The sequence below is a fragment of the Squalius cephalus genome (assembly GCF_949319135.1).
Source record: "Squalius cephalus genome assembly, chromosome: 4".
NCBI lineage: Eukaryota > Metazoa > Chordata > Actinopteri > Cypriniformes > Leuciscidae > Squalius > Squalius cephalus.
Window position 1 is genome coordinate 51,901,938 of NC_137125.1, and position 24,013 is coordinate 51,925,950.

The following is a 24,013-nucleotide window of genomic DNA, read 5'->3' on the forward strand; positions in this document are numbered from 1 at the left end:
TTCTTCTAATAATGTTCTCAAAACGTTAGCACAAAAACATTATTTATACATCATTCATGGAATGTTTATTCTAAAACATTTTAGTTGGACCTTTTTTTGGACTTTTTAAATGTAACTCTGTTCAGAGAAAGAAACGTTTCCATGTTTGCAAAATGAAAAATGAAAAATGGAATGTTCCCATAACGTTCGTATAACCAAGAAAAAAGGAAAAACTGGACGTTTTGAATGTTCATAACTAGCAGTATAAGTACAGCATCCTGCATAAATGTGTGTACGGATGTTGGGATCAGATTGCTCTGTTCTGACCGCTGGAGCCAGATAATGACCTCTACTCTCTCCTCTCACTTTACACTCGTCTGCGATCGCAGATTAAGCATTCAAAGGTCATCCATCAATACACCATATGCATCTTCCCCATCTTCACTTCAAATTGCGATGAAATTGGGTTTAAAAGACAATTATTAACATTAACTACGATTATTATTGTGTCAGCACTAAAATACATAACTAAACTCTGCATGTATTGTTCGGGACACAATTGTGTTTTGCTGCAGTGCGAATGTAGCCTGGTTAAAACCAGACCATTCTCAGTAGTAACTGAGTTATGGTCTGGCAAAGCTTCTTTAATAACTCATTTCCAAAGGGGCGTCACCAACGGACGTCGCTCAAATGCCTCTGGGCGCAATTGGATAGACCTAAAACCAATCAGAGCGATCGTCATCGTGTAAAGCCATATGCTGCGTCCCTAAGTTACACTACGCCATAAAAGTATGTACTCTTTTTGTGAAGAAAAGGTATTTACTTTTGAATGTGTAGCAAAAAAGTAGGCAAGCTTTGGGACACACTACTTCGTCATCTTTATCGGACGGATCTGTCTGTAAACTGCCCTGTCAATCATCTTGTCACAGTTAAAATCCTCTATTAAACCTAATTTAATTTCCTACCGTTTCGGAGAGAAATGTAGTAGCACGTTCATCTGCCAGTGGGTCTATCATGGAGACTGTCCTCATGTGTTCGCGATTTGAATAATAATGCATTTAAAAGTTGGTGCGCTTCACCAACGGACGTCGCTCAAATGCCTCTGGGCGCAATTGGATAGACCTAAAACCAATCAGAGCGATCGTCATCGTGTAAAGCCCGCCTCAACGTTTCTGATTGGTGCCTCGATTTGGACGGATTAGAAGTCGGCTTGAATGGGCTCTTTGCCAGACTACTTGCAGAGCAAATCTAAATTTGCCGGAAGTTGTCTGGGTTTTCCCAGGCTAGTGCGAATGTGAAAAATGTGTCCAATTCATCCCAGATCAACTAAGCACATTTCCATTCCCACATCAGTCTTTTGTGAGCGGACTGATTCCCTGTTTAATTACGTCTGAGGGAAGAGTTAACAGCGGACAGAAATCATGTGAGATTTAATAACACAGCCACACTAATCCTCTCAGCTGGATTCTGTCGGGTTTCCGTCACCGGTTACCTGATGTCTACACTAATGGAGTAACGGCTCTTATTTTTCACACCGGTCATGCTGTGATATTGCACATTCATTCACATGAAATCTCCTCAACATCATCTCGCTGGCCATAACCGCTGTTGCTCTCCGCCACACTGGAACAAGGCTTTCAACCTTTTATTTATTTGAATCAATTTCTTTAAATCAATTTTTAAAATTAAATCTATTTATTATTTACTCGAATCAATGTTTGTTTATTTATTTATCATTTTAATCAATCAGGGATTTATTTTATTTAATCAAATGCATTTGTATTATTTATTACAATCAAATTGTATTATTTTAATTAATTGATATAAATCAAATTATTATTATTATTATTTTATTGTTAATCAAATATATTATTTACATAAAGTTTTATTTATTTATTTATTTTTAAATAAAAATTGATTCAATTTATTTATTCTTTATTTAATTTATTTTATTTTAATCAAGTGTATATATTTATTATTTATTTTAATCAAATAATTGTATCATCTATCTTTATTTCAATCAAATGTATATACTTTTTTTTTATTTAAATATTTTTTATTTTAATCAATTATTGGTTTGTTTATTTTAATCAAATGTATGTGTATATACATACATATACATACACATACATATATATATATATATATATATATATATATATATATATGATTCATTATTTAAAGAAAACTGTATTTATTTAATAATTTAATCACATGCATTTAGTTTAATCTTATTGTTATTAATAATTAATTAAAAAAATGTTTTACCCCATTTGGAAAACCCCTGTTCTAGACGACAGTCTCACCAGCACCAGAACATCAGTGAAAACCTGAATGATCTGCACAAAAACAAATCAATCGCATTAGAGTTCTAATGTGGAAGAAGAATGGAGGAAAAACAGTGTTTTGGCATACAAACTACATGAGAAGTATTCCTCCGGCTAATGCTATCGATCACATGAATCTAAGGGATATACAATTGTTTAAGCCTGGATTATTACATTAATTACGTTTCTTTATAAAGACGAGGGCAATTATTTCCTAATCATTTCATCCAGCACGTCATGGCAGCGTTCACTGAAAATGAATTAAAATGTGCCGAGTTTGCCGACTGAAACCAGCATTTCAAATGTGAGCGGATGTAAGACCAGATCCGTTTCAATGACTGTTTGATTACAGTAATTAAAGTGCCCATAAAAGTGTTGCGTTATAAAAGACAGCGAGGCAGCGGCGGTGGCATGAATCAGAGCCTCACACAGGGAGATACGTTTCCATATGCAACACAATATCACGTTTATGATTATAGCTATTCTGTTCTGAATATATGAGAGCTTTGTTATACTGAAAATGCAACATTCTATTTCATAATGATGTAATGTAATGCAATCAAGATATAGCTCTGACTCAATGACTGTGTGTGTGTCAGTGTGTGTATGTGTGCTGACCTTGAGAACCGAGACACAAACACACACAAACTGGCTTCATCACTATGATGCTTCCTCTAATGAAGCAGCTCGTCTCATAGCAACAGATTCGCATGTACAGTGAATGGATCCAAATGTTGCCGTGGGTGAGAGTTTACGATTTATGACACTATATGTGTGTTTTATGTCTTCAGAATTTGAGATTTATCCCTGTTAAGGGTTAATTCATGCAAAAATCTTATTTTCCCCCATTGTATTAGTGTATTGATAGTGTAATTAATATATATATATATATATATATATATATATATATATATATATATATATATATATATATATATATATATATATATATATATATATATATATATGCATTTTAACTTTGGTTACAATTGTTTATGAAAAGATATAAAGGCATTAAAACGTTCTTTATGAATACCTTTATAATGCATTACACATAAAGGCTTAAACTAAAGTGTTACCTAACTTTCTTCTGCGTAACACAAAAGATGTCTGAGGATGCTAAGCTCCAAGAACGACAACAAGAAAACATAAAACCCCCCATTAAAACTGGTACATGATTGAGTCACAAAAACAGCTTTGAATAAGAAACAGACCAAAAACAAATAAGTCATTATTCACTAAAATTCATCACCTTCAACCATTCCTCATTTTGATTATTAACAGTATACCAAAAATATTTGTCTTGACTCACAATATTTGAATCATTTTTGAAGGTTGACTGTGTTTGTTCTGATTTCATTTTCATTATATATGGAAGAATAAAGCATATCCCTTAATTACACTGTAAAAAACTCCTTAACAGATCATATTGATAAATATACTGTATATATATATATGTATATATGTATATATATACAGGTGCTGGTCATAAAATTAGAATATCATGAAAAAGTTGATTTATTTCAAGAATTCTACTTAACAGGTGAAACTAATATATTATATAGACTCATTACATGCAAAGTGAGATATTTCAAGCCTTTATTTGTTATAATTTTGATGATTATGGCTTACAGCTTATGAAACCCACAAAATCAAAATCCCAGAAAATTAGAATATTACATGAAATCACACAGTAATTACACAGTAATCCCATGGTCATTGAATCAGGTTTTGGTTATTTTGACAGTGTGGGCCGGTGCAAATCCTGCTGGAAAATGAAGTCAGCATCTCCATAAAGCTTGTCTGCTGAAGGAAGCATGAAGTGCTCTGGAAATGTCCTGGTAGACGGCTGCGTTGAGTGGACAGCACAGTGGACCAACACCAGCCGATGACATGGCTCCCCAAACCAACACAGACTGTGGAAACTTCACACTGGACTTCAAGCATCTTGGATTGTGTGCCTCTCCATTCTTCCTCCAGACTCTGGGACCTTGGTTTCCAAATGAGATGCAAAATTTGCTCTCATCAGAAAAGAGGACTTTGGTCCACTGTGCTTTATTAAATCCAGAGTCAACGCAGGCGTCTACCAGGACATTTTTAGAGCACTTCATGCTTCCTTCATTTTCCAGCAGGATTTGCACCGGCCCACACTGTCAAAATAACCAAAACCTGGTTCAATGACCATGGTATCACTGTGTAATTACTGTGTGATTTCATGTAATATTCTAATTTTCTGAGATTTTGATTTTGTGGGTTTCATAAGCTGTAAGCCATAATCATCAAAATTATAACAAATAAAGGCTTGAGATATCTCACTTGCATGTAATGAGTCTATATAATATATTAGTTTCACCTGTTAAGTTGAATTCTTGAAATAAATCAACTTTTTGATGATATTCTAATTTTATGACCAGCACATGTATGTATATTTTGCAGTGAAGACTGTGAAGTGTTTGATAGCTTTATTCAATGTCTGGATATTCCCTACATGTTAGACCAAATATTTAAAAGATACTGTCTCTATGTTGTTTCTACATTAATTTGGAGATTAAATGTAAAATGTAATTATTATTATCATTATACTGAAAGAAATGTAGTAACATCTACATTAGCTATATAACATTAGCTAACTAGTTTTATTCAAGTCAAAAATATTTAGCTTCTACATTAACCTGACTTCCTGACGTAACCTGAGTCAACCCAAATACATTCATTTATACCAATAAAATCATTTTTAGAGGTTAAATCGGGTTGAAATATCCCTTTAAGGTAATAATTGCACAAAAAAGTAACTATATTATCCCCCAGCTCTAATTGGCATAATGCAACTGAAAAAAAATGATTTGTTGAATTTAATCAATTTTTTTATGGTAAGTGGTTGCACACAATTGATTTTAGCTACATTTAAACAAATGAATTAAGTTGAAGTAAAATTGATTAAGTTCAACTTATTGCATTTGTTTAAATGTAGCTAAAATCAATTGTGTGCAACCACTTACCATAAGATTTTTTTATTAAATTCAACGAATCATATGACATACATTAACATCATGATTTTCTGTAAAGCTGCTTTTAAACAATGTGAATTGTGAATTTGTCTTGACTTAACTTAGCAAAAATCCCTAAACATAGTATACGGCTCTGTCATGAATAAGACTAAACAAACAAAATACAGTTACACTTTATTTTAAGGTGTCATTGTTACAGTATAATTATACATTTAAGAACTGAGTAATATAACTACATGTACTTACTATAGGGTTAGTGTAGGATTAGGGTTTGGTTGAGGATTAGTTGCATGTATTATGCATAATCTACTGTTATTAATACGGTAAGTACAAGGACACTGTAAAATAAAGTGTTACCCAAAATACTTTTTGGGAGCATAAAAACTGCCATGACCCTTCGGCTACAGCGAAACATTTAAAGTCTTCATGTCCCTGTAAAATATTAAAGTGTTCTTATAACTCTATTAAAGTTTCAGATGCGTGTTGCCTGTAGGGAATCCGGCTGTACGTTGAGTCAGGTAAGCGCCTGTGCTTCTGAATAACACATCAATTTGACATCCATTGACATATCGCAGAGCAATTCACGGTGCTGAAGTATCATTTGAGTCATGCATATCTGATTTCCATTTGTGAGCAATCAGACTGCAATAGTACAACCTCCTACACGAACGCACACACACAGAAAATGCTGCGCTCACTTCAGCCGGCTGTATTTGGAGGGTAATTCAGCTGTTTTTAGTGTGTTGGTTAAACAATACAGACTCACTGACTGTCAGTCAGGCGTGAGTGTTCTTAGCTAACAGGGTTCTCAGGTTATGTACAAATGTTCTTCCAGTAACGTTAATAGAACGCTCCTTCAAAGTTATCGAATGTTCCCAAAACGTTAAGAAAATTTGTATTCATCATAGATGGAACGTTTTTCTCCTGAAATGTTTTAACTGGACGTTTTTTAAATACTTGTTTCGGAATGTTCAATGAACATTCAAAAAGTAACATTCCAATAATGTTTGCAACATGATCAAATGGAATGTTCCCTTAACGTTTAAAAAAAAATACGTTTGGAACGTTCAGAAAACATTGAGAAATATCATTAATTCCTCCTGACATTAAAAATTCAGAAAATGTCAATCAAAAGTATGGCTTTCTGTTCATGTCTTTTAGCATTGAACACCCCTGTATGCTTAAAGGAGAACTCCGGTCAATTTTAACATTGAGCTCATTTTTTTGTACATTTGGAGTGCTGTCAATACAGAGAACAACGACAAAAATCGGTGTTGCCTACACCGTGTTATCCTCTTTTTAAACTTTGCACCCTGTTGACTTCAATGGGGCAAGTTTTAAACCTGCTTTTAGCCTCTTAACATCCTTGATGTGTCTTTACAAGTGCACAGGTCATGTGAGTGATTCCTTCAGAGTGAACGCGGGTCAATCTGACTGCAGTAGATGTGCAAGATATGAATAAAAATGATATTTATTTAGCCAGCGCTCATACCTGTATTTACATCCTGTTTCCGGTCAAAGTCCATAGTAATCGATTGTCGAGTTCACGCGCATTGGTTTAGTACCTATGATCATGCGCGTGAACAGAATGTAATGTTTCGACCGGAAACAGGATGTAAATACAGGTATGAGCGCTGGCTAAATAAATATCATTTTTATTCATATCTTGCACATCTACTGCAGTCAGATTGACCCGCGTTCACTCTGAAGGAATCACTCACATGACCTGTGCACTTGTAATGACACATCAAGGATGTTAAGAGGCTAAAAGCAGGTTTAAAACTTGCCCCGATTTTTGTCGTTGTTCTCTGTACTGACAGCACTCCAAATGTACAAAAAAATGAGCTCAATGTTAAAATTGACCGGAGTTCTCCTTTAAGTACTCCTAAAAGTTGACAAAATAAACCAATTCATTTAAAAAGTTTTCCTTGATGACAGAAAAATATTCATGATTATACAACATTTTTATTTGTCTACTAAAATACTCAATATGTCAATGCAGGAAAGAAAACGGTAACATCCACACACATACAGTAGTTGGCGACAAGTGACTGTCATTTAACCATTCATTCAAATGATTTGATTAATTCAGGAACGAAACATGTTACTGTTTTTAATAAAGGAGTCACTGAATCATTCACTCAACCAATTCGTTTAAAATCCCAGGAAGAAAACGGCTTGGAGATGCGCAGTTGTTTTCAGTTCGACTTCATTTTAAGCTGTTTTGTTATGGAGCAAAAATGCCTAAAATGTATGTTCCATAATACTAAATTGTTTATTGAACAACTTAACTATAATATTATTGGAGTTTTGTATAAAAGCAATAATCACACTCGCGGTTGTGCTGTTGGTACTTGCTGGAACAACAGCATTCTTGCTCGGTTTAATTTTTAATATACGTAGTAGTTAGGCTATTTGTTTTCACATTATATGGTTTCTTATTTTAAAACATTAACATCAAAAACATTATAAATGTATATAAATGTATAAAGAAATGGATTACTGTTTTGCAATATGGGAAAAAAGTAATGCTGGTATCATCAATTCAGACAAAATCAACAACAAGAATCCCAAATTCTTCCAATCAAACGCATGTTTTGCATGCAATAGTTGATAATGCAAAGACTGCACACTTAGTATGCAAAAGATGGTGATTTCTGAGGGTAAATAAACAAAACTTGATCTTGTCTAGAAGCTGTGCTCACTTTAAACGAGCTTGTGCATGTGCGTGTGTGTGTGTGTGTGTGTGTGTGTGTGTGTGTGTTGTGGAGCTGTAGATCACACAGTGGTTCATACAGAGAAGAGCAGAGAGACTGTGATGCAATATTCATGCTCTTCAGTTCAGTCTTCTCAGAAGCGGGTTTGTGCAGAGATGGAGTTGTTATGGATACGGAAACTCCCTGGTCGTTATGGATACAGTTGCTCATGGGAGGCCCGCGGCCTAAAAAACACAAACTCACCCTCCTGCTGTTTTGTTTCCCCACCATGGCAACGGTGTCCGTAGTGACGGGACAGAAGAAGACCTACATATTGAGACCTAAATCAAGGCCGATGGGAGAGATGAGTGTCTGTTCATCTCGTCTGATCATCTGAATGTGTACGTGAAAACAGATTTGATCTACCCATTGGGGAAAGAGAAAAGAAAACAAATCTAGGTCTATTTCGTTCACGGAGGCAGCGGTGAGGATAAATCCCAGCTAACAGGGAACGTTCTCAGAACACTCTGGCAAGGTTCTCTCAACGTTCTGAACAAACGTTCTTCCAGTAACGTTAATAGAATGTTTGTTCAAAGTGATCGGGTCTTTAATAAAAAAAAGCATTATCCATGCATCGTTCATGGAACGTTTTTTTGAATGTTGCCACTTGTTTCGGAATGTTCAGAGAACATTCAAAAGTAACAATTCCGTAATGTTCAAAGAATGATAAAATGTAATGTTTCCTTAAAGCTGCAGTCCGTAGTTTCTCCTCTTTGTCACCATCTCTGTTCGAAATCTGCAACTGCAGTTATTCGCGGAATTATCAGCTTTACGTGGGTTGTGCCTCGGCACGGCACAGCGCGGATGCATCCCATGTTTTGAGGAGAATGTGCGGCTGTCAGTCGCCGCCGGTGTGGATACTGGCATTCGCAATCACAGATTCGACTTTTTGGAAGTATGACCAACATAAGAATTTTCACCGGAAAATGTCGTCTGAAGTAGTAACGTCTAATTTTATTCTGACCAACTAAAGCAGGGTTCACCAATCTCGGTCCTGGAGGGCCGCTGTCCTGCAAAGTTTAGCTCCATCCAGCTCCAACACACCTGTTTGAAAGTTTCTAGTATGCCTAATGAGACCTTGATTAGCTGGTTCAGGTGTGTTTAATTGGGGTTGGAGCTAAACTCTGCAGGACAGCGGCCCCCCAGGACCGAGATTGGTGAACCCTGAACTAAAGGAAAAAAGCACTGCAGTAGATCGCACTGATTAAATCTAACGATCGCTTATCATATCACGTCAAACCGTGTAAATTATACTTTGTTCTCAAATTGTTAGTTAATAACATCAGCATTGCATGACTACATTTAATGCCCTTCCCATATTTGTCCTTGTTTTCGCACGGGCCGGTTGCAGTCTCTTTTTTTCTGTAGCCACTCCGAAGTCTTGTGCGTTTTACAACGGGTGAATCTCCAGTTGGTGATTGTCGTTTGAACCTTTCTGGTTCCGCCATCAAATTGCTAAGTTTAATTATATCAAGTGCTGTGAGAAAAGGCTATAAATCTCCACCTAACATCCTCACACTCATAGTCTACTAGCCGAGACTCTTCTTTATGTGGACAGATGTGACGTAATGACGCAAAGACATGCTCGAATTTCCCGTGGAAATCCACCAGTCCCACTGGAACTAAAAACATTATTACAAGCTTACCGTTTTGAGTCGAGCTACGGCAAGCAGAGTGTTGAACAATGGCTGGTTATGTACTTGCTCAAAAATTTATTTTGGATAATTTTTAACCCAAAAAAGTTACGGACTGCAGCTTTAACGTCCACATCGGAGAACATTCAGAAATAAAAAAAAATGAATGGCAAAACATTTTTAGAACAGATTTTTTGTTAGCTGGGATGCAAAGCAAATCTAGACTAGGGGTGCACGATATTGACAAAAAGTGATATTGCGATATCGATAATGAATATTGCGATATCGATATTAATTTCGATATTTTTAAACATATGTAAAACTGCAAATGTTATGGGAAAAGGCATCAAAATTGATTCATAACAAATAAAACAAGTTTTCTTACAACATAAGGTTTATTGAGCGCATTCGAGACGGATTTGAATCTGATCGCTGAAACCACATCAGTAGGAGATCTGGGCCGCATTCCAGACGAAACTGGACGAAGTGTAAATGCATCTGGTTGTTGAAACCACATATGTAAAATGTACTCCTCCCAAAAACACTAAAAAATAAACGTGTGAGGATGTGTTATAGGCTACATGTCATGTTATGGCCAGATATGACGACGCTACGTCTGCAACACGCATCACCGCATGAGCAGCTGAGCATCTACCGGTCAAGCCAACGCGCAAACTATCGCAAATCAAAGTGAAAGTAAGTTGCAGACGCTTTAAACACAAGTATCTTCATTCAAAGTAAAGAAGTGAAATTATCTTACCAGGGCTGTTGCCGTTCTCTATTATTGCGGTATTTGATTTTTACATTTTAGCTGATCGATGATCTATAAAATGCAGCTCATAACTGTGTTCGGTGACGTGAACTCCATTAAATCTGCATATAGCGCGGCAACTGAAGATCGGATTTATATCCGTTTTGCAAAAAACACATTGTGAACAGGTGTAAAAGGAATCGTTTTGATAAATTAGATAGCTATCCGATCTGTGATAACGCATGAAGTGGCCAGGTGGCCTGATGTTTATACTTGCGCGCTGGTGTGTGCGTCGAGCCGGCAAGTGTGTGTGTTGTGGGGACTGTGTGGTAGGGGAGAAGTGAAACAAAGTGTCTCCCCTGTTCTTTCTGACCACTGTTGGAAATCTGTAGCATGAAAAGTTAACCCTCTCCTTGATTTCATGTTTATGGAGAAGTAGAACCAGGAAATCAGTCAGGGGAAATGCAACGGTGCATGTCGGACGGGACGCATCATAAACAAAATATCGCATAAATATCGCGAGACTTTCGATATGATATCGAGCAACGTGATATCGCGATAACGATATTGATTCGATATATCGTGCACCCCTAATCTAGACTTTTGCTGAAAGTCTCAGATGTTTCTCACACATCTCTCCTCGAGAGGTTCAGAAGGTCTCATCTTTACCAAATGTCAAAAGTCATCTCAATTGTGTCTTTTTTTATTTCTCCTCATGAATTTCAGGAGAAACATCTGATGAAAAAGTGAAAGAAAACTCTGAACTATGAAAGAGCAACATCTGGCATTGTATATTACAAATATTGCTGGCTCTTTGATAAATTGCTTCTGTTCCTCTTTGGATAAATGCATAGATGTAACTCTGAGCATTGTCTTCTTGTTATAGTCCAGGTGATGCAGCGTGGTTTAAGCAGAAAGAAAAGAAAGCTGTTTGTTTGTTTTTTAACAATGTTAATATGTTTATCCGACTGTCTCACATGGCATTGAACTATACATATTCTTCAGACGTAGTCTTTACATTTTGACCATGGGTCTCTGCATGCACTACAAAAGGCTGACAAAAGACTCCACAATACATGTTCAAAAGTCGAATCACTGAAACATGAAAACACTCCAGGTTCACAGTCTGCACAGAGTGGACATACAGATACACCGCGGGACAATGAGACTCTTCAAGAGACACAAAAATACAAGATCTAAGTTCAAAAATATATACCTTTACATTTTGTAATTTATATTTGAAACGGTGCCCTGACTTCATAAAGCAGCAGATAATATTAACATGAAGAATACTATCCTCTTAAGTTCTGTGGGTGGTGGGAACACACACACACACACACACACACACACACACACACACACACACACACGCACATATCATCAAGAACATGTCTGGTTCACATTTTAAACCCAGATTCCAAAGAAAGAAATTAATGCTTATTTTTTATGAACAATAAGATTTCTTGTATTGTTTTTTTTAGTGACAATTATTTATTATCACTATGGAAAAAAAATTATAATAATTTATTCAGCAAGTATGCATTAAATTGATCGAAAGAGACATTTATAATGTTACAAACAATCACTATTTAAAATAAATTATGTTCTTTTTTTATTTTCCATTCCTCAAATAATCCTAAAGAAAGAAGTATCACGGTTTCCACAAAAATATTAAGCTGTTTCAACACTGATAATAACCAGAAATGTTACTTAAGCACCAAATCAGCATATTAAAAATGATTTCTGAAGGATCATGTGACACTGAAGACTGGAGTAACGATGCTGAAAATTCAGCTTTGATCACAGGAATAAATTACATTTTAAAATATATTTAAGTAGAAAACAGTTCTTTCATAATGCAATAATATGTCACAATTTGTACTGTACTTTTAATCAGATAAATGCAGCCTGGCTGACTTCTCATCGAGCCCAAACTTTTAAATGCTAGTGTATTTATTTTTCATTATAGGCTATATATAATTCATGTTGGAATTAGCACTGCTTTTAATTTATAAATAAAAAATGTGACTCATTTGCCCACAGTTGTCTTGAATATAATACAATCTTACTGGTCTTAAAACAGTAATGCACAATGTAATTTATTTGATTGTGCAGTGAAATGTGACCTGGACATGCTCTTGACAGATTTCATGACATTCACACACACTCTCTCTCTCTCTCACACACACACGCTGATGTGACAGCTCTAATCTCTCCATGGCTGAAAGAAATGAAAGGATCTAATTAGAGCGAGTGTGTTCACGGCGCGTGTGTTTCCAGAGGCTCTGTCACGGACTGAACTCAAATCACAGTGTGAATCGGTGCAGCTTTGTTTCACATCATTATTGCACATCACATCTGATTGTTGCACTGGGCAAATTTTCCAGGAAACGGGGATGGGAAAGAGAACTGCGATAAATCAACACACACATTCAAAGACCCCATGACATTCAAATAGAGAGTTTTGTGGCTTCACATAAGTGCACTCTTAAAAGCTGACAAAATCAACTTTTAGAAGATGTATACGTTAAAACTAAAACATTTTAGCTTGATATTCAACTTAACAGGGCATCATCATTGACCAATGGCATGTAAGCTAAGGTATATTGGTCATTTTAAAAACGAAAGAAAGAAAACTGCTTTCATGAGGTCTTCAAGTGTCCCATTTGAGATGAACATCTCTCTCTCTCTCTCACACACACACACACACACACACACACACACAGAGACAACAATGAATCCACCAGATACTAGAGCAGATAAAAGCATAAATGACTGGAGGTCACATTTATTAAACGGATCATGTTTACTCTCTCTCTACTCTGTAGTTTAGTATAGTCGATACACCAATACTTCATTTTTAAACACTTGTGCCTCTACACATCTTAATACACTTATTGCAACGACAGGCCTTGGAAAGGGGTTCGAGGGGGTTTGGGATTTGCTACCTGACACAGAAGGGAAGCCACGGGTGGATGTGTGTCCTTTATACAGATGCGACATTTAAATGGAGAGCCGACTTGTTTTAAGCAGGAAACGTTTCACTATCCATTTCGTGACTTTTTTTTTTTTTTTTTTTGCCAGCCGGCTTTAGTCTGTTTCCACACAGAAAAAACGGGGAATTTCCATCGGTCATGAGGAGTCCGTCCGTTCACAGAGCGTCCGCTTTCAGAACCGTCCAATCACAGGCTTATTCTATTCCAGACTGTCCAATCCAATTCATCAAATCCATCTGAGTCTCTGCTGGCCCCGCCTTCCCCGTCTCTGGCCGATATAAACTGTACGTCAGCCAGAGGTGATACAGTAGCTGCGAATGCAACAACACCCGCTGCATCAGTAATGCGCTTCAATATGAGCAATTTCTTCTTTTTTGAAAAAAACAACAACAAAAAAAACATTTGTAGACAAAATATATTGCATCTTTGAACAAGTGAATCTCATAAATAATGTCAAAAAAACATTTGGGTCAAATTTCACCCTGAAGAAATTATATTTTGCATGAATAAAAATGGAAATTATATATTTTTTGGACCGTTACGCATTTTGATGCTGTATTTTAACAGTATCTTTTGTACTGAATTCATAAACTAAACAGTTAATTGAAATATAATAAACTTGAACTGAAATAAAATAAAATCTAAAAAAAACTTAAGAAAACTAAATGAAAATGAGAAATGTTGACTTGGCAATTAGCTGAAATAAAATAAGTTTAACTTGACGTTTTAAAACTGAAATAAAAATTAGTAGTATGACAAAAACACACAAACAAATGACTAAAACTTGAACTAAAAATAAAAATGCAAACTAATTCAAAACAAGACATATAATAGGACATCGAAGCTGAAATAACACTGACTGAATTCATGTTAATGAAACAAATAAAAGTGAGATTTTATGCATTCAATTTCTCCATTAAAGAAATTTGACTTAATTGTCATTGACTGTGCAATGCAAAAATAAATACAGATTTGTTTTTCTTTATGCAATTTCTTTTGATTTTGGGATTAAATGTGACCTGATGTTTCTATGTGAGATTCACCCTAACATCATAACATAATAATTCATCTCTGATTACATCTCTTATATGATCATATATAAATATTACAGCTTTTCAGTGATTTACAATCAAACATTCAGGACGTGCAGAGTGAGCAAACAGCATTTCAGGTGTTCTCTTTATTGCTTGAGAAAACATTTCAGGTAACACACTGTGCAGGGTGTGACACAAAGTGGCAAATGAAGTTTATGCTGAGGATGCGTGACAGAAAATCTCCCTATCCCAGTTGCTTAGCAACCTTCCCTTCTAGATCCACTCACATGATGCTCAGGATAAATCTCCGAATTATCTCTCGATTAAAATCCAGCATAATTAGCATTGGCTAAAAATACATATGTATCACACAGAGTATAGAGGATGCAGATGAATGACTCGGGTGACGTGAGTTGTTTGTCTGTAGTCAATAATGAATGATGAAATATTTTAGATCAGACCATGTATTAAATTACTTGTGACTACGAATGTGTCTGCAAGCATGAATAGAAATACATGACTCATTGATGCATTTACAGTTTACATCAACTAAAGTCAACATGGAATGAGAAACACGTTCCTGTGCAAAAAAACATAAGAGCACGTTTTAATAAAAACATACCGTTCAAAAGTTTGGGGTTAGTATGATTTATAATGTTTCTGAAAGAAGTCTTGTGCCCACGAGGCTGCGATTATTTGATCAAAAATACAGGAAAATGTGAAATATTATTACAATCTAAAATAGCTGTTTTCTATGTGAATGTATTTTAAAGTGTAATTTATTCCTGTGATCAAAGCTGGATTTTCTGCATCATTACTCCAGTCTTCAGTGTCACATGATCCTTCAGAAATCATGTTGATATGCAGATTTGTTCAATTATTATCGATTAATTAATAATGGTTCATATATATCTTGAGCATCAACTCATCATATCAGAATGATTTCTGAAGGATCATGTGACACTGAAGACTGGAGTAGTGATGCTGAAAATCCAGCTTTGATCACAGGAATAAATGACATCTTACAATATATTCACACAGAAAACACTTATTTTAGGTGAAACTCGAAAAACGTGAATATTGTGCAAAAGTTCATGTATTTCAGTAATTCAACTTAAAAGGTGAAACTAATATATTATATAGACTCATTACATGCAAAGTGAGATATTTCAACCTTTAATTTTGAGGCTTACAGCTTATGCAAACCCTGAATTCAAAATCTCAGAAATTTGGAAAATGTTCATAATCTGTAAGCCATAATCACCAAATTTAAAGGTTGAAATATCTCACTTTGCATGTAATGAGTCTATATTATATTAGTTTCACCTTTTAAGTTGAATTGCTGAAATACATGAACTTTTGCACGATATTCTATTTTTTCGAGTTTCACCTGTACATCATAATAATATGTCACAATTTTTCCTGTATTTTCGATCAAATAAATGCACAAGAGACTTCTTTCAGAAACATTATAAATCATACTGACCCCAAACTTTTGACGGGAAGTGAAATGTTTTACTTGTTCAACCCCTAGTTGGGTAACGCCCACTTTTCACCATCCAATCAATTAAAACAGCATTTCATGTTGACTTTGAATGCTTTCTTTGAATTGAATCAACATCTGACTGCGATTTGAACAGGTTAGGCCAATTAGAGTCATTCTCTCTCCCCAGTGACATCATCATCACACAGCACGAGAGCGTCTGTTACCTGTGAGTCTCGTCTGGGCCGTTCCCTCCCTTTTAAGACAGAACGTTCCCCTCTGTTCGGCTGAACCCCGTGAACACAAGCTCTGAGCAGTTATCTGTGTGTACAACCAGTGTAATGATGCCGGTTCAGTACGTGCCAAGAGAGGGTGGAGACAGAGGTCATGCATGAGACGGTTCACGGCTTCACACACACACACACGTCTCCAGACAGAGCGGTCCATGCACACACCAACTACAAACTGCTAGCTCCAAACATGAACATTTATACAGACAAAAACAGACAATTAAATCCAAACAGACAGCGAGGTCGTGCTTTTCTAATTATAATCTCATTCTGCTCTTGCTTTTGGAAACATCAGTGTCAAATAGATCTGAAGTTAGTTTCCTGCTCTCTCCCTCAATTAATGTTTTGCAAGTTAATGCAAGAAGATCAAATCAAATGCGTGAAGCTCACGAAAGCAAATTAAGCCAGTTTAAGATTTTTAAACATTTTCCATTGTGACATTTTCAAAAACAAAAAAATTTCATTTAAATTTTATCCAAAAAATATATTAATTCACACACATATATATATATATATTAGAGGTGGGCATAGATTAATTTTTTTAATCTAGATTAATCTAGATTAATTTTGAAATTAATCTAGATTAATCTAGATTAAAATGGCTCATTTGAATTCTGCCGAAGGCATTCAGAGTATGTGTGCTACCCAAATAATGACTATAAAAGTAAGTCTTTGAGAACGGGTTTCTCAAGCCAGGTGGCGCATTAGACCAGGTGCTCATCTCCTGTTTCCAAAATGCATCACAAACTGCTTGAGAAAGCTGTTCTACTCATAGACTGTAAAAGGTTACTACTGTACTGTTACCGTCCGTAGGCAACATTAGGTAGGCCTATGTTATTATCAACTACTATAGGCTATCAATTAGGGATGGGCGATATGGCCTAAAATCCATATTGTGATATACATTGCAGCCTCTTGCGATAACGATATTATAATAAAACCATTTCAGAACAGGTTACACAGACCCTGCTTAACAACTGCTAAATGTATTTATTTATTTATTTATTTTTGAAAGGGTGTATGTAGTTTTGAGAACATATATTGTGCAAAACTGTAAGTATACAACATAATTTTGCAGATAAATAAAATGTAAGTACACTAGCTGCAGAGACTTAAGTAGGTCTAATGTTTATTATGGCTTGGAGCTTATGAAACCCCAAATTTAAAATTAGAATATTGTCTAACTGATGTCTTTTCAGTTAAAAAGAAACACAACAACGATTCTTAAAATCGGGCGCTTTTAATAAAAAGAGATTATGTGCTACACCACTCACTAAGATATATTGGGAATAATACGCGCGCGCTGGTATTCAGTGATATGTTTCGTTTTGAATTTGAGGTGGTAGAACGGATTAGTCGTGTGTTAACTTACCGAACTGTTACACCATACAGTCTACGTCGGACGGCTTAAATACAAACCAAGTCCAAATAATGGATGTTGCACGGATCTTTTACACCAGCTGAGCTTTCACTTTCAGCCGTGTTTACTTAAGATGACGACGAATATGATGCGTTGCAGCCGGGTGTTCCTCGCGGCCGCGGGTAGATTGCGTCATCATAGCTTGTGTAGCTTGAGCCAGCTCCCAACGCTCCCAACCCAACTTGGAGAATAGATTAACGGCGATATTTTTTTTATCGCGCGATAAGAGTCTCGCGTTAACGCAGCGCGTTAACGCCGATAACGGCCCACCACTAATATATATATATATATATATATATATATATATATATATATATATATATATATATATATATATATATATATAATTATGCATCATGGTATTCATTTATGAAAAAAAAAGATAATTCTCATTACTGTAATACAATATACATATTTATATTTTAAAGTGTGAAGTAATTATGCATTATTGTAGTATTTTATGAAAAAAAATCTCATGATTGTAATACAATATACATGTTTAAATATTTTTTTAATTATGATGTAATTATGCATCATCTTAGTACTTTATAAAAACTCATAATAATTCTAATTACTGTAAAACAATATATATTTAAAATTTAAATTGTGAAATAATTATGCATCATGATAGAAATGTGTGTAATGTAATAACTTACTAATATGTAAATTAAAAAAAACTTTTTTTATACTATTATACAAGAATGATAATCTAGTCAGAATAATCACTAAGAATAATGGGAATTACAAACAATTTTTTTAAAGCATTGATGATTTGAGGGGAAATTGTGTTTAACTGAAATGTCACAAAGCAAAAAAAAAGTCTTAAAATAGGCTTCTTTTTTTTTTACTAAGCAATATATATATATATTCTATTATGATTTTGTGAGATTCACCCTAAATTTTTTTTTTTTCTTTTTTTTTACTTTCTCATATCACATACAATTCTATACATAATAATCATTATATTCACAGAGGTAGAGTATAATGTATAGTGGGCGGAGTCTCTGCAGTGCATGTGTGAGTAGGCGTGGCCTCAGAAGATGGACGGGATAGGGGAGCGGTGAATCGGACAGGGCGAGGTCACTGGAGAGAGACGGAGAGTGCCGGCTATGTTGTTTAAGCTTCGGGATTTCTCAAAGCCTTCAGACGTGAGAGAACGCAACATTAAGAGCACAAAGACACACAAAACAAATACAAAAGTGTCTCGTGACAGACAGGCGTGAGATATATGCGCACACAAATAAGACCACATCACATTTACTGTGTGTCCAGCGATCAGAATGATGCAATTTTCACATTGAATGTCTAGAACATTTATATTAGAAGCTTTTTGGCTCGTTTTAGTGTTTCATTTTGATCACTGAACATGTTTCGTGTGCAGTCATGTGCTCAGTAATTGTGAGAAACCGAATTGCTAAATGATCAATACATAAATAGAGCATTATAGTTTCCTAAACAAATTACTATGATAACGATTTTCTCAAGGGACTAAAACACAGTTTAGTTATGATGGTGATGATGATGATGATGATGAGGAGGAGGATGATGACGATATTTAACAAAAAAATAATTATAATAATAATAATAATTCAAAACCAGTTTGGATGGAAATGCCAACTAAAACTGTACAAAAGTTGCTAAAAAGCTCACAAAGCAAATATACTTATTTCAGCCAGTTTCATCCATGATCAGCAGTTCAGTAGTTCAGTATATAGAGCCGTGTACAGTAACAGTCCTGACCATATACGTAATTCTAGAATGTTGTTTACACATCATGAAACGATGATCAATGCAAGTAAATGATATTGGTTAGTACGTACAGTATCATGTATATCGGATTGTAATAGTATGTAATGGAAGACGGTTATTCGGAGCTCTTGTCCTCATAAATAAAACAAAATAAAACAATAATATATATCTATATATTGCCCTGTAATATATTACTATAGCTTGTAGAGTGACTTGTCATGCACAGCCATAAAGCAACAGTGAGCCAGTTTACATGCAAACCAACATGCTGATAACTCACAAAAATACGCTTATTGAAATAACCTGTTGTCCCGGTTTACATGCAAACCAATAACGCAAGTAAACCGTCAAAATGTAATCGTTTGTGTATCTGACTGAGTATTTCACTTGTAATGTTTGTTGTGATGTTAAATAAAGCATTAAAAAGTGGGAAACTTACAGACTCATATATTATCCTCTCATGCATTTTGACTGAGGCACTTCTGCGCGAGATGAGAACACATTTTTACAATTTCTGGGGTCAAGAAAGAGTCAGAGTTTGCAATATATCTCCTCCTCCCCTACAGCGAAACACTCGTTCTGTCTGGATGCAGATTTGCAGTAAAGTTGATTTCCCGTCACACATCACACACTTCAATAAGAACGCGGGTTAATGCGTTTACATGCTGGGAGAAATCGTGGTGAGGGGCGAAAATCTAGTTGTGTTGATCGGTTTATGCTTAAGCCGTTTCTCTCCGATAAAGGAAACCGGTTTAACGTGTTTACAAGAGCACATTTACTGTCGGCCTATTAAGTATAACCGGGGTAAGAATGTGCATGTAAATGGGCTCAATAAGTCTGTTTAGCTGGTGCTAACCTTCTACTGCCCTTTAGCACTGGTAGTGTTGAGGGGACGCCAGGCTGGGACAAAGTTTGACCTTACAAACTCGGCCCCTCCGGGTGCCTTTGCCCTTGAGCTGGTCCACATTTAACCTCCCAGCAGGGTTATTAGCATTTGTGTCTGTCAAACAGTACAGCCATGTGGTCTTGGGTGCCAACTCAACATTTGCCTTGTTATAGGGTCATGCTAGTTAAGTATTCATGCAAGATGCAAAAGCAATGCAAAAATAATGCCAGCCAAATAATGATGCATAGGTAGGACAGCAAAATAAATAGACTTTTAAAGAGGACCTATTATGACCTTTAGGGCTCTACTATAACAGGTTTTCATGCTTGAATATTAAAAACATTCACATATTCTCCATTGTTGCAGCTCTCTATGAAGCCCCTCCTTCTGAAAAGCACAATGTGCTCTGATTGGTCGGCTGGATCAGTGTGTTGTGATTGGTCGAGCGCTTCGAGTGTGTTTGGGAAATGTCCCGCCCCTTACCATAACTGCCAGTTTCAACACACTACTAACAAGCTCAACCATGCCCCGCCCCTTTATTCAGCGTATAAATTATTTAAATGAGAAATATTGTGACGTGTTTGTTTCAGGGCGAAAACCTTAAGACTACAATGTTTCAGGGGAGTTCAGAAACACTGACATAGAGAATAACTCCCTTTTTCAGGCTTAAACAGCAACATTACACACTAAAGAGAGTTGAACATGTGAAAAAAAGCATCATAGGACCTCTTTAAAAAGGGAGGAGAGAGCAAGGCAAAAACTATAAATGATCTGTATACAATATAAACCTTCTGAACAGTTAAAGTTCTTCATTTCCATCCATGAGTCAATGTTTATGACAATGGATTGACAGATATAAGGGATGAAATGGGTTTAGAGTTTAGAAAATGTGATGGTCATTTGTTTGGACATATATGCTAATATGAAGAATGGAAGGCTTTGATTGGACGAGCAGAATATACCTGTTTTTCGAATAGCTGTATCTGCTGTGCAGGTGTAGTCGCTGGCGGCCAATAGGAAGCACGTGCCTTCAGTGTGACGGTCCTGTTCACGCATGCTGGAGTGACGCATGGGTATCCGCTCCTCTGGAGACATGGTGATGTCACTTCCTGCGCTGCAGTCCGCAGACAACACTGGTGGGAAATGAAGAGCACGAACAGTGAAAAACAACATCTGCTTATTTGGGACACGTACCAGCTAGAGACAGAGGTGAGAGGTCAATCACAAGACGAAAATAGGACCGAAATTGGGTCGAACGAATGAGTCATCAGAAGCTGTGTGTGGGTCAGGGTTTACCTACATTGTGGGCATCAAATGTCCCGAATAAGGATAGTAAAACCTGAAATTGCCTATATTGTTGAAGAAAAACGGCTTACAAAAGATCCAAAATAATGTCTTGAAATGAAAATGTAACAATGCAGACAGACGTCCGTGAGAGAGGAGACAAAATATCATTTACTCGTTATAAAATCAGCAGAAGTCAATGGAAAATTATGCATTTGGAAAATAATGTTTATATGAAAGATCTTTTTAAATGTATTATCTCACACAACAAGGTTAATTTTCATTAACTTTTAAGACTTTAAGACTTTGTATGATGCATCATTGACTAACTAATATGTAATATCTGTTCATTTCAGTCCATTTACCATAAATAAAATATGCATTTAACAGGTGCATTTTTGCACTTCTGAATCGATCATGAACTGCGGAGCCCATAAAGGGAAATGATGGTGTTGTGAAAAATATGAGGTGGGATTTCAAGAACTCAAAAGTTTTTTTAATTTAATTTTTTATAGCATTTATTAATATATTGAATTTGCTTTATATTTTCAGTTTTCATCTTAATTTCAGTTTAAGTATTAGTAATTTCATTTTTTCATTTTTATTTTCTAGTTATTTCTATTTCAGTTTTAGCTTTAGTCATTTTACTACTTCACCTTAAACCTATTTTATTTCAGCCATTTGTCAAAAAAAAAATTTGCTTTAATTTTTCATCTAATATTTATTTCAGATTTATTTTATTTTATTTAGTTGTATTTTATTTTTATTTATTTTATTTATTTTATTTATTTTATTTTTTTATTTTATTTATTTTATTTATTTTTATATTTTATTTTATTTCAATTAACGCAAACTCAATTTGAATAGTTTTATTTTAGTTTTTAGTTTTAGTTAATAATAACAAAACTGATCAGGAAAACACAATGATGACTTTTTCCCCAATTTGAAAACAGGCAAGTAATGTATAGTCTGTATATACTGGAAACCCTGTAAAAAAAAAAACAATTTCGGGTTCACCTGACCCAAGTCAGAAGCATTACATATGTGTTATTTGCTCAAACACAGTTGGACAGCTAATTTAAGGCTCGACTTTTCCCACTGAAAACCAACAAACAGCAAAGGCACATCACATGTAAATGACCAACATGCACAGCATCCTAAAATCTGACCAGCATCAAACTACAGTTTTGTCTCTACATTCAGACTGAAATATCGCAGTGAAATCCAGCCCATCTTCAGGCTCCTGAACGCATCTCCGTGGCAACAGGACAGATCTGCACCCTCTCTTATCCTCCGCTCTGCAAGCAATCCTGTATCTCAAACGCCATCAGCTTTAACCCTCCAGGAGGAACACACACCTGACTCAGTGGAATAGATGGCACAGTGCTCTGAGTCTTTAGTTCAGCGAAAATGAAAACTTCCTCATGTCGTTCAAACCCTCCTTCCCACTTGTTTTCAATTCAAAAACAATGATGTCATTGATGTCTCATGTCATTGGTTATTATGGCCTTGTTTACACCTGGTATTAAGATGCGTTTTGGTCAATCGGATCACTCGAGGGAGACATTCCCGTTTACACCTGGTGTTTTAATCCATTTCTTTTGTCCACTTTCATCCACTTCTATCCTGTTTTCTTCGAGGGGAGGGTAAATGTATGGGCTTTTTCAGATCTTTCAATCTAATGGACAAAATAAGCTTGCGCAATTTACATATGAACGTGACCAGAGACTATGGTAAAACACACAGGGCAGCAGCTTTCGTTTCTGCTCTGACGGACACAAGACCAGTCGAACGCTGTGAGTGTGTGTTAGAAATCAGGAATGGTGAGAGAATTGGTACGCTTGGTAAGTTTTCCGTCTTCAAACCAAACTTGGGTCTTCAGCCGACAAAGTTTAAATCCCGTCTGGCTAGAGCTCTTCCCATAATGTTTAGGCATTGAACACATTCAATCACATGAGCGTTTACACGAAAGCAATCCGGTCGAATGCGTTTTCGTCTATCTCTGAAAGTGGTTGATAGTGGACAAGCTCAAAACGTTTTAGACCCCGTTACACCTGTATTTAGTGGCGTCCACTTGTGATCCGATCGACCAAAATGCATCTTTATACCAGGTGTAAACAGGGCATTTGTGGCATGTGACTGTCACACTGTTGTGCAACTCCATTTATTTAGTTTAGTTTAACATGCAATAAAACTAACTACACTGTAAAAAAAAAAAAACACTTCAGTCTATCTACTTCAAATTTCACATTTAATTCAATGTGCTTTTTCTTTGTAATTATTAGTGAAATTTACTAGCATTTTCAGAGTGATTTTTTTTTTTTTTTTTTTTGTATTAGCTTTTCATCAACTCACAAACCCCCTGCGGTTTCATTGCGGATCCACATATGAAAACAGAGTACATCCAGAAAGTGAC

The 24,013-nt window shown here is 35.8% G+C and overlaps 1 protein-coding gene across 5 annotated transcripts in view; it reads right to left on the reverse strand.

The window, feature by feature from the left end:
* The window catches only part of kcnc2 (potassium voltage-gated channel, Shaw-related subfamily, member 2), a 70,875-nt gene that overhangs the window by 5,635 nt on the left and 41,227 nt on the right, over positions 1–24,013 (reverse strand). The window contains exons 3-5 of one of the 5 annotated variants that reach the window (XM_079869949.1): positions 21,276–21,446; positions 16,196–16,289; positions 13,216–13,820 (exon numbers count right to left, since the gene is read on the reverse strand). In XM_079869949.1, the coding sequence (XP_079726075.1) occupies positions 16,228–16,289; positions 21,276–21,446 (233 nt within the window). In that variant the 3' untranslated portion in view covers positions 13,216–13,820; positions 16,196–16,227. Of the gene's footprint in view, positions 1–13,215; positions 13,821–16,195; positions 16,290–18,660; positions 18,819–21,275; positions 21,447–24,013 lie in introns of those variants that run through there. The other 4 variants (XM_079869948.1, XM_079869945.1, XM_079869946.1 and 1 more) reach the window with 4 other exon arrangements.